The 11,992-nt window shown below is 46.7% G+C and overlaps 2 protein-coding genes across 2 annotated transcripts; both read right to left on the bottom strand.

The window, feature by feature from the left end:
• Nucleotides 1–4,905: 4,905 nt before the first annotated feature.
• On the bottom strand, nt 4,906–11,028 carry CMC4 (C-x(9)-C motif containing 4). The gene is made up of 6 exons (XM_009706493.1): nt 10,996–11,028; nt 10,780–10,894; nt 10,519–10,570; nt 10,257–10,437; nt 9,245–9,312; nt 4,906–5,864 (listed from the first exon to the last, which is right to left on the bottom strand). The coding sequence occupies exons 5-6, from the start codon at nt 9,300–9,302 to the stop codon at nt 5,695–5,697; spliced, it is 228 nt and encodes a 75-aa protein (XP_009704795.1). The 5' UTR covers nt 9,303–9,312; nt 10,257–10,437; nt 10,519–10,570; nt 10,780–10,894; nt 10,996–11,028; the 3' UTR covers nt 4,906–5,694.
• Nucleotides 10,523–11,103, bottom strand: MTCP1 (mature T-cell proliferation 1). The gene is made up of 3 exons (XM_009706494.1): nt 10,996–11,103; nt 10,724–10,894; nt 10,523–10,570 (listed from the first exon to the last, which is right to left on the bottom strand). Exons 1-3 carry the CDS (start codon nt 11,101–11,103, stop codon nt 10,523–10,525), a joined length of 327 nt encoding a protein of 108 aa, XP_009704796.1.
• Between the last annotated feature and the right edge of the window lie 889 nt (nt 11,104–11,992).

Below are 11,992 nucleotides of genomic sequence, written 5' to 3'. Positions count from 1 at the left end.
CAGACTGCCCAGGGAGGTGGTTGAGTCACTGTTCCGGGAGGCATTTAGAAGACGTGTAGACATGGTGTTTACGGACATGGTTTAGCGGTGGACTTGGCAGTGTTAGGTTAACGATTGGACTTGATGATCTTAAAGGTCCTTTCCAACCTAACCAATTCTATGATTCTATTCTATGATTCTAGCTATGCGTATTTGAGACAGCCAGGGTGGCTTCTAGGCATGACACCAGTTCACCACGTGTTGCTGCAAAGTCCTTGGGGTTGGGAGAAGATATGCCAGGGTTGTGGGGAGAAGTGTCGCTTCAGTCTGTAAAGAAAAGCTAAGCAGATCTGGCAGCAGAGTGGTGTAGTTACCCTGGACTCTGCTGTACCCTGGTCTGGCACACAGAGTCAGCAGCCCCTTCTGTCAGACTGACTGTACTGGTTGTGAGAGAGCCCTGGAGCATGTAGGCTCGGACTGCAGCTCTCGGGTGATCTGGGCTGCACTGGGACTGGATCAGTTCTGGAGCTGTATGTGCAGCAGGCAGATCAGGGAGGGGAAGTCATTAGGTTGGATACTTTCCCAGACCCAAGCAGTGGCCTCTCTCCGAGCATCACTCACCTTGGAGAACAGCCTGAGAGATGTCTTCTTATGGGGAGGGTGGGTGGGTCGGTGACCTGCTGTGTTGAACACTGTTGGCTCTTCTCTCCCTTGCTTAGGTGATCATATTTCTGAAGAAGAATGTTATCCTGACTGGAGGGTTTGCTGGAGGATTTCTGCTTGGAATGGTGTCCTAGAAACTGCACTTGACTCTCCCTTCATGCCCAGCCTCCCCTGTCCTCTGCTGCTGTTCTCTCTCATTTAGAAGTCAAAGGATGTCACTGACAGGCTCAGTCACTCACAGGTTCTAGACCTTATTTCTTAGAACACTGCTCCTGATTTCCAACTTTTTCTTCTGTCTGGGCTGTTAGGGTGCTACGGTTGGCCTGAAAACTTAGGACTCCCTGTGTATCATTGTGATTCCTTTCCCCACCAAATATGTCCAGTCCCAAATTTTCTGATGAGTGGCAGCCTCATAAAAATGTAGTGAGAGAGAAATCTCTTAAATACGCTTCTTCCCAGGTGCTCAGGGCTGTACATTTGTCTGCCAGCATACATGTACAACACCTGTCAGCTGTTCACTGCTATTTAGCTTGCACTTTTTCTGCCCCGATACCTGGAAAGCCTGTGCTTCCCTCTGCACGGAGATGGTGTGTGCAATCCAAAATGTGCTTGGCTGTCCTGGGGTAGATGCAGAAGTGTCAGGGGACAGCCTGGGCTGTGTCCAGGGCAGGTGGATAAGGAGCAGGTTCATGCTATATGTGGTGCTGGGGGTTCTCCTGCCTTCCCCCTGCCATTACACTGCACATAGATGGCGTTTGGCTTCTCTCCTGCTGTTATTTATACCCCTTACTGGAATTGCAATGCTGGCACTGCTGATGGAAACTGAGCGCCGTGGGTGACTCTCCAGGCCCTTTCCTCATCAGGTGTTCTGCAAGTCACCAAGCTTCCCGCACTGTAGAGCGCCTTGCTTGCTTGCTAGCTGACTGCTCAGCCTTTGAAATGTGCTGAGGAGCTCTCTTGTGGTGGGCAGGCTCCCAGCATGCTTGACCTGTTTGTGTCAGGCTAGCTGGTGCAGGCAGTGTGTGTTTCAGCTGTACCACTTACTGTAAATCACCTTAGGCCTCAGACTGGTGTTTCTAGGTCTACCATGACCTTCTCTGGCCACTTTGGCGTTGGTGATGCTCTTAGAGCTGTAACCATGTGGGACAGGATTGTAGACAGGCAATGCATCCCTGTTCAGGGTACACTGTACTGGTCCAGGGTCCCTGTTGCCAGCCCTACTAGAGTGGTGGTGGGGAAGGATGTGCAATGTGGAGCACAGTCCTTTACCTGCCTCTGCAGAGAACAAACTCTTATCTCCCTGGTCTCTGCAAGCAACTGAAATGACAAAACTGTTGGGAAAAACAGGTTGTGCTCTTGTGGGAGTGGCTCATTTCCATACTTTCTGCCTTGGTTATGTTCCTTCCTTCTCTGCATTTACCATTTCCACAGAAAAAGCTGCTTCCTTAATTCCATCAGCTGCAGCCCTTCTCCTCTAGGTGATGAGGCAGCCCAGATACAGAGCTCAGCTGTTTATGGACAGTCTGTTCCAGTGCAGCTGTGTGCAGAGCAGAACTCTAACCTATGAGAAAAAAATGACAAAAAAAAAAAAATCATCCCTTAGAAGGTTCTGCATTAGCTGTGCTGGGCTGGTATTACCGCTTTCCGGAGTGCAGGGACTTGCATGGCAGTGTGGTGATGTCCTCCAGCAGATACATGTAGGAGTTATTGCCAAGAATGTTTTTGTTATTTGAAAGTCAGCCCATCCTTCAATGGGAAACACACTAGGGAACAATGATGTGCACGGGTGATTGGGACATAGCACCTGGCTCAGTGGTTGCATCCCATCTCCAGTGCTGTGTAATGCCTTTCTGATGATCCTCTGCTACCCTCAGTATGGCTAGAAATGGGGATGTTCCCCCAGGAGCCGCTGGAAGAGCCGGAACAGTGGGTTCTTCCACCAGAGATTTTGGGATGAGCACTTGCAGTTGTTAATTTTGTTTCAGCTATGTTGATTGAAGTGTCAGTGTAGCAACACATTGATTTAGCATTGATTTCACACCTTCAGGATCTGAAAAGAGGCTGCAGGTAATCAGGAAACAGAAGTTGATTATCTTTGCTCCTGTCCTGCCATACCTGACCAAGAAGAATGAAGGAGTAGCTGGGCTCATGTCCTGTTAATTATGGTCTTCCTAAAAGCCATCCAGGACTGCAGGAGTGATGTCATGCAGCAAATAGGTCTTAGTGTAAATTGGTGTTTGGGAGTGGCGTGACAGATGACGGTGGTCGTTTTGTTGTATTCCTTTTTTTGTAGGAACCCTGCAGGGCTGAATGTGCATGAATTGATACATTTGTATTGCAGGGTATCTCTTGTTCCTGTAGGAAAACAGTGTTGCTGCCCTTCTGCCTGGTGTGCTGTATAACACAACTTCTGAGATGCACTAATCTCCACAAAGATTTCTCCAACGACAAAGCTCAAATCATTAACAGACCTTAGAGATGTTTTTCAGGCTCAAATAAGGCAGTATTTCTGCCCAGCCCCTGGGAAGGGTGTACTGAGTTCTGCTCCACAGGGTCTTGACTTGCTGCTACGGAGAGAAATGGCCCAGAGAGGGAACTAAAAAGCCTCAGTTGCTGCTGGAAGGGGAAACAAGTGACAGCTGCTGGAAGGGGAAACAAATGACAAATTCATGTTCAGTTTGATGTGAATGCAGGCAGGGAATGGATATCAGGATCTGGCAAATCTTTCTTCTGTGCCAGTGCTGGGCTAGTGGCTGGCACCGTTTGATGCTGTGGGCCCACACTGGAAGCTTTCATGCTGAATCAACCTTTGTGGGGATGCATTTTCATTGCCGCAGGTGCCAAGATGAGGTGTTCCCCCTCCTCTCCACCCCTGCTCCTTTTGGTCTTGTTTCAACAACTTCTGGCATCTGTTCCAGAATGAGAAGGTTTAAAACACACTAGGCTTTTAAAGTGTTTTTATATATTGTACGTAAATGCTTGTTGAAGTGATATTTTATTAAACAGTTTTGCTCTAATAGCTTCTGTCTCTGAGGTCTGTTGACTTCTTGGGAACCGGCATGGTTTTGTCTTACCCTGTGTGTTGCGTTTGACTCACGGAGCAGTTACAGCCAGTCTGGTAGCATGAGGCCACCAGCCTTCCCTCTTCTCTGCAGGAAATCATGGGCTGCCTTGATAAATCCCTCTCCTTGATGATCCTGGCACCAATCACCCATGTTCCCAATAGGTGGGATGCTTCTGGGGCAGGAGGTGATTCTGCTGCCAGCCTGGCTTCAGAGCCTCCCTGCTGAGCAAGTTTACTCCACCTGAGTAGAAATGGGCATGGCGATGAGGCTTTTCTTTTTAATAGGCACAACAGAATCTTAAATATTTATTTTCTATCATCTGTTAGTGACTTTCTTTCCACTGCTCCCCCTCAGATAGGGCAAAAGGGAAAAATGAGTTACTTGTCAAGCGTTTGAGCTGCTTCACAACATTGTCATTGCTTTTCCCTACTTTTCAATACTAAATCCCCTGTTTTGTTTCAAGGGTTTTTTTGGGGGTGAGGGGGCTGGGAGGGGAAGCTAGCCCTGAATTATTCTGATCTTGAGCCCCAGTTACAAAAATATCAAGCAGCTTCTATTTAAACATGATGGTATCACATGCAGCTCTGGACTTGTGAATGGCAGCCAAGCTGCTCAGCTTGCAGCTATGTTGTATTCTCAGTAAACAACCAAACGGAGACTACAGTTTGTTCCAGTCATTTATTTTGTATCATGGTATTTCAGAGCAGTGAATACAGATGGTTTGCTTTTCTAGGCTTCAATACACTCGACTATTGTGCCTAGACTACAGTGGTCTGTTTATAGAAGCTGTATTTCATAAGTAAGTTGTACTTGATCACAGCACAAAAGTCCTTTACGGCTAGATCTAATGACAGAGATAGGGGCCTGGTGGGTTCAAAGTCTGATGTTTCGGTGCCTAGGCCCTGTAATGGACTTGGCACCCACTGAGGTGCCTGGACTCCTGCTACAGGGGACAGAGAGACTTGCGCAGCTCTGAAGGGTGATGCAGGAACCTGTCTACCGAGCTCTTCCTACAGGTCACAGGAAATTCTGCTGCACGGGTGAGAGCTTCTGAAAAGCCATCTCTCCCTGGGGTCCAGACACAGCCGGCTTGTGAGTGAGTCTGGAATGCTGTGTTGAAAGCAAGTGCTTACAACTGCTTGTTCAATAAGCAGCTCCTAAATCAGTTCTTGGATCTAGCCCAGGGCTTTGTGACAGGCCCCTGGGTACCAGCGGGTTGAACTATGCTGGGTTCGTAACATATTGCTTAAAGGTGTTCAATTATACATAAATTTTATATCAACAGTCAGATCTTTCAAATTAATATTGCTTTTTTTAAAAAAAATCCTATTCCTGTAGCAATCCCTGAAATAATGTTCCTGTAATGTCTTTGTCATGCAAATAGCAGCGTGTAGGCAATTCAAATATAAAGTAACCAAAAGTCTGTCCAGTGGGAAAGTGAGGCACTTAGGCAAAGTGACTGGTAGTCACTCGTGATCTATGCAAGACCTAGGAACAATCCCCAGACCTAATTCCCATTCTTGAGCTTGAACCACTGGACAGGCAAATGTTGTCTGGAACTACTGCATGATGGCAGCAATACCTTTGCTGTGTCAAGATGGGCTTGTTTCATGTGTCATGCTTTAACTCACTCACTCTTCAGAGCTCGTTTCCTGTACCTCTTGCTCCAGAAGCCAGAGTAACTTGGTTCCAGTTCTCCATTTTGAGAGCAAGGATGGATTAGAGTAAGGTAAGCATTCTAAAAACATCAAGTTGACTTTTCACAGACACAGGTGCAATGCAAAGACAAAGTTGATGATGTTTTGGTACAGAAAATAAAGTCTGTTAACCAGGCCATCTGTTGGTACTGTGTTATACTTTTTGGTGTGCCGGATGGTGTGTTCTAGGAGCGATCTGGCTTTCCTGAAAGTCTAAAGAAGGCTTGAAAAAACACACACAAGCTCTGCAGGTGAGTCCGTGCTCCGGCACCTGCTGGAGCTGCATTGTGTTACTGAGGTGGTGGAGGAATTCCTTCTGAAGTCGCCTTAAACTTTTCTCTCTCCCTTTCTTCTTTCTCAAACCCTGAACAACAGACGGATCTGCCCTTGGGGTACCGGGCACAGCACTTCCGCATTTCGTGAAGCACAGTTTCACACTTAGACTCCATGTAGTTGTTCACTGGAAAATAAGAAGGAGACACTAAGTCTGCAGAGTGGAACAGGTTTTGTCCCCGAAGGGGACGTCTAGCCCAGCCCTTCAGCTGCTGGGCAGCGTGCTTCTCTGAAAAGCAAGAGCTGCTTACAAGCATTTCATCACTTTCTCGGCTGTACAAAAATCCCTCTTTAGTTTCAGCTATCTAAAGCCATGCAAAAGCAGCCTTGCTCTTGTGGTTGGGAGGAGCTTCAGTCCCCCAGTTTAGTAGCTATCGCATCTCACGACAGTAAGAATGAGGTTTCTGTTATTGCTGCCCTTCAATTCTTACTTTTTTTTTAGCCTGTGTGCTTTTAAGCTGGATCCTGTCATCCATGGTCTTCAACCCAGCCGCCATGTCACTATAAGGTTTACAGCTCAGTGTAAATACAAGAGCACCTAAATAGGACTTGGTCTAAGCAGGGATGTGTGCACCTTTCAGCATTTGTAAAAGGAAGGAGTGGGGAGCATGACTGCCAACCTCCTACCAGCGGCCTGTTGTGAGCAGGCTGTAGCTTTGCAGCGTAACTGAAGCAGGCAGCACACTAGCAAGAATGCTTAGCCAGACACCAGCAGCTGAATCCAACTGCACAGAGCCAGTGACACGACCATCTTCCACGCAAAAGTCCCAGCTCTAGCTCAGGAGGTCCCTAGGCACACAACTGTTACTTGACCTCCTCTCAATTTCCTTCCTAGGCGTCTCCTCTTGGATACTGCCAGAGGTGTGACACAGGCTAAAAGACCTCCTAGTCTGACCTGGGATAACTGGGCTCACATCTTTGTGCATGGCACAGCTATGCCCACCTCTGTACATTCCCCATATTGCCTTTGTTTCAGGCTTGAAGAGATTTCACTGCAGGTTCAGGCACTGCAGAACACAAGTGATTTGTTCAGCATCATTTCTGCCCAAGTGCTTTGCTAGCTGCCGCTGTCAGCTGAGGTGGCAAAGCCCACAGTGCTTTGCAGGGCTGGCCACCAGGCTCTCGGAGAGAAGCCCTGCAGGTATGTGAGCAGACTGAGTTTGTGGCTTGAATTAATAACTATGTGCCTGTCTGCATAGAAGCGCAGGGCGTGCAGAGCTACCTGCTCTGCCTTGGATGAACTATGCAACCACTACGCAGCTGCACTCACCACCGCCCCCCCGGCACTGATTTTTATAAGACTAAAGGAAGAAACAGCAACCCAATGGGAGACAAACGCAGCACCCACTGGAGAGCCCAGAAGGCATCAGTGAAGGCCTTCCAGTTAAAGAGCAAGCCAGCCCGCTCTGATCACTGGGCTATGAATTCCCTAAATGGGTTGGTGATTGACCTGTAACACAAGCACAGAGATCATCCCTGAGAAAAAGGTTATGGTGATGTTACCGCTTTGTGCAAGCTGGCAGCCTAGGAGGCATGGCAGGCCCTGGGGAGGAGAGCTAATCCCTCTCTGCCATAACCTGCGGATGATGAGTGCTCCAAGGCTCTCCTGACTGTACCTCTGCCTGTGCAGGTTTGTTTCTAAAACTACAGCTACACACAGGCACACCCTGCTATCTGTCAGGGATGCATTGCTGAAAAGCACAACGGTTAGTCATACAATGGATAGCAAAACACAAAAGAGATTTACAGTGGGCATTCAGTCTCACAGAGGAAGCAGGCAAGATCTTCTGGAACAATGACCCACTCCAAAACTAGCTTTTGAAAAGCCAGCGTCTCCCAAAGGTCCTGTTTCTGCCCTCCATCCTCTGCACTGTGTACACTGTCTCTGCATATTAATTAAGGCTCTGTATACATCTTTTATCGCATTAATTCTTACAGGGAAAAATTGCTTTGCTGCCTGTCAACTCAGCTGCTTCATCTGTGCAACTCAGACAGCTCCACAGCACTGTACTACATGAACAACAACAGCACTCCGAAATGATAGCTAGAGAAGTGGTGGACAGTGGAGTATGCATGTAGCACAGTCAAAGAGCTTCTTTGCTAACACTTAACCATTCAGATCAAATCTGTACACAAACCTACACAGGTAAAACACTTGGAATAACCTCCATGAATGTTACAAAAAGAACATTGTCACAGATGGGACCAAAACAGGGTCAAACAGCTTTTAAGTGCAGTTACCATGGGGAGAGAAGGCAGCCCATCATGGGAGAATGCGCCAAACCATGAAGACAGGAAAAGGTAGTATCTAGACAAATGTCGGGGACATGTAGAGGGGGTTGTTTAAGTCCTTGCTTTGAGCTGAACACAGCTTCCAAAAAACAATCCTGGGAAACACAGACATCTACCAATAACTGACTATTGCTTTTCCCTACTTTTTCCAGATGCTTTTCCTCCTATGCTCCTCCGCAGCCACCAGGATTTTTGTGTTATCTGCACAGATTGCAACCACTATGCTTGCTGCAGCCTGCAAAGCCATCCCTCTACTTCCTCAGCAGGACCCCCTACTCCCTCCCTGCTATATTTTAGCTAACCTGCTTGTAGGCTGCAAATAAACTGAAGGCAGAAATGAGTTGCTGTGGAACTGGCCTCGCTAACCTTAGCTTATGTTGTTGCTGTTCTCTCGCCTCGTTGTCCGTGGGCTAACACTATGAGTTATTCTCCCTTGAAGCTCAAAGCATGCTGGCTAAGGGCTCCACCAGGTGAGTTAGGAAGAGCTCTTTCCCATATGGCTGAGCTGCCTTGGCACAGAGGAATGTTTTCTCTTATTCATTCCGTAAGATAAATCCTTTTCTAAGAAGCAACCAATGTTTTTTAAAAATATTGTCCTCTGCAAGTTACAAGCCTGCTCTCCCCAACTCAGGCTCCCAAAATACATTATCACATAATCCCCTTCATCTCTACAAATATTTAGCTAAGCTAATAAAAACCAGCTGTTAAAGGTCTCCAGAGGGAGACCATCTCATACCTTGAGGCCAGATCACATATACCTAACCCACTTCTGACAGACATCTGTCTGACCGGCTCTTAAAATACCCCTGGAGCTAGAATCTCTGCAGTCTTCTCATACAATCCACCCACTACCCACTCTGTAAGAGAGCTTGTTATAATGTCTAGCTCTCCCCGCCTACAGCCGAGTCCCAAGACTACACTTGGGATCTCACCACCAGCATGGAGAACACGCTGAAATAAGCACAACATTACTGTTACAAATGAACATTACTGTTACAAATGCTCCGTTTTGTACTAATGGTGTCTTGTTATTTACAATCAAGCACAAGGGAATTCTATTGAAACCAGGCATTATAATTTTGTTTGCTTTGCAACCAGGTGATGCTAACATGCTTACTTTCTTCCTTCTCAAGGTGAAAGGAGAATAGAGTTAAGTTAAAAGAATTAAGTTCCACCAAAATCAAGACACCAAAAAGACAAAATGACACTTGGTACCTTGCAAGCATTTCTGTATTTCACAGGCTTGTTTCTGGCAGGGATCCTTCTGGGACATGTTCAGGGAACTAAAATGATAGGAAAATGTTACTGTAGAAACAACATGCTTTTCAGGGGGCAGGGGGGCAAGACACTGTCTTAAAGCCAAGGCTTTCAAGAGCTCCCAATCTCCCTCTCTGTCACAGACAGTTCAGAAAACATCTATTGCTGCTTGCAGATGCCTGCCAACATACACAAGAATTCTCGGTGTCTGGCTAAAGGATGATAATGTGGACAATGAATACGGGAAGTTTTATGTTGCTAGGCCTGAAGGCCTTTGTCTTTCCTCTGGCCAAAATGTGTCCTTTTCCACTTGGATGCACAAAGATTCCAGCAAAGATTCAAATTAACATGGCTGACTAATTTTTAACAGTTCTGTGCCTCTAGACCTTACACTAAAACAGGTATTTGTGTAAAAGCCCTCTCTGTGAGCTCTACATAGCCAAAGATTTGGTGTTACTTATGTAACTGCAGCTGGAGGAGGCATTTAAAAAAACAACCAAACAAAACAACTTAGTTGTGTGTGTCCCATGAAGACAACACGAAGGACTCTTTTTTTTTGCTCCAGGAGAAAGTCTCTTGGAAATCCTCTCCCCCAAAACCAGACTGGAGCACAGCTCCATCTTGTTCAAATCCCTACAAAGCAGGATTTCATACACTCAATTTGACTTTCTGCAGCTGTCACACCTGTAACTGTGATCTTCCACGAGAGATCAAAAGATGAGCAAAAACTGGTGTTACTAGTAGTTGGATGGGAGACCTCTACAGGAAAGCACCACCATTACCGAAAGCAGTGGTGGGACTTCAGCTCCTTCTGAGCCACAGTTCAGCTCCTGCCCCTGCTCAGAGCTAGGGAGGTGCTGTCTTTCAAACTTCTGATAATTCACCAGCCCACAGCACTTTTCAATATCACTAGGGCATTATTTCCAGCATCCTGGCCAAAGTCCGCTTGGGGCAATTACATTCTGCCTACCTAGAACTCCCTCTGATGTTTCACTTGGACACAACACTCCTCTTCACTGCCTGTCCTAAACTCGTGTGATGCTGCTGTGTGTTGTTTAACTGCTTCCACCTTAGAGGTGGCTGCATTTCAGTGGAGAGAGAATCATTTATTGTACAAAATATACAACGACATCTTCCTAGAGCCACTGCTCCTGAAAGACAAAAATTCATATTAAAGAATGACTGGGAATAAACAGAGCACAGTATAAAGCAGGGGTAATGTCTACACATACCAGATTAATCACCAGGCACGAGTTTAAGCAGCAGTTCTTCAACACCACCAAGCTGTAAGCGACAAGGAAAAGTTCAATACGTCTACAGTTACTGTGGCTGAGCTAATGGACTTTAACAAAATAACAGTCCTTTGCCGTCCCTCAAGGATCTCAAATGACTTCACAAACAGGCATGACTATGGTCTATTGTTGCCACCATCCTTACCATGAGATGGTGCTCTATCTCCCAAACGCGAGAGTTACTATCCCTGTACTGCTCACCCTGGGACAGCTGCCACATATGAGGCAGCCGGGATGGGGGGAGCTGGCTGGGTCGCAGCGCCTCACCCAGGGGAACCTGAACTCTTTGGATCCGAGCCCTCAGCATACCTTCCTCCTGGGGGAAAGTAACAAAAAGAGCAGGCAGTTACTGGCAATGCAGTAGAGGCACCTGCAATAGCAAAGCTACAATCACTGGGAAGCTCAAAGGACACTTGCCTCTTCCGCAGCCACAAGCCACGTTTTGCGGTGCTCATCGCAGTAAACACCTATGCGTCGCACCCACAGTCGGACAGGAGGAGCGCCAGCATGCCCTCCTTCTGCCATTCCCTCTGTCACTTCAGGATGCTCCCGTTAGGTGGACGGCATCAACCCGCAGGATGCACACATGGTCTCTTTAGCTCTGAACACATTCACAGAGAAAGCTCAGACCTGAAAGGCACCTCTGGGTGACGTCTGACTTATTGTATGAGATACTATGTGCTGAAATGTCCCTAAAAGTCAGCTTGGGAAACTAAGGTGGTGCCTAAGTGAACAGAAAATTCATGACAAGTTGTACACTGGGACATGCGTGCTATATGGCATTTGTAAGGCATTCTGGGGCAAAAGGTGCTATCGGTACAAAGCTAAACCCTGTGAATATTGGCTTTGCTTATTCCACTAACAGTCCTATTAACAGTCTTTGTGTAAAATAGGGGGAAAAAAAGAAAAAGAAAACAGTGGTTTACACAGGAGTTCCGTGGCTAATGATGGTCTAAATCCGAAAAGCAAAACTTGTGACAAGATGTGAAATTTGCTTAACAAGAACGAAGATCACTCTGGAGGCAAACCATGAAACTCCGTATGCATGACTCTCATATTTGGAACTTGCAGAGCTGTCATTGTGAAGGGTCCTTCGTCTCATCTCTCAAGAGGATGGCAGCATTGTCCATTCATATACAAGCTTCTCGTGAACAGCTCTCGTGACTTTGCGTAGTTCGGCTTTTAGATGGTTACAGAGAGCCACCGATACCAGCAGGGGCAAAGGAATTTTGGCCATTGAGGTGGTTCTTCCTACTGGAATTTTTGTTTAACAGCAAGTTTATCTGTATACCAGTTAGATCAAGCTGAGCCATTAGCAAATGAAGGTCAGGGGAAATGGTTCTCTCTTTGAACCCTAGAAGAGGTAATCAAAATGGTACAGACAGTCTTCACTCTTTATCTAGGTTTAAAGTAG

This window comes from Cariama cristata, unplaced genomic scaffold, assembly GCF_000690535.1.
Source record: "Cariama cristata isolate BGI_N322 unplaced genomic scaffold, ASM69053v1 scaffold7858, whole genome shotgun sequence".
In the NCBI taxonomy this organism is placed as follows: Eukaryota; Metazoa; Chordata; class Aves; order Cariamiformes; family Cariamidae; genus Cariama; species Cariama cristata.
Note: the sequence above shows the minus strand (reverse complement) of the source record. Positions and strands in the feature narration are given on the sequence as shown.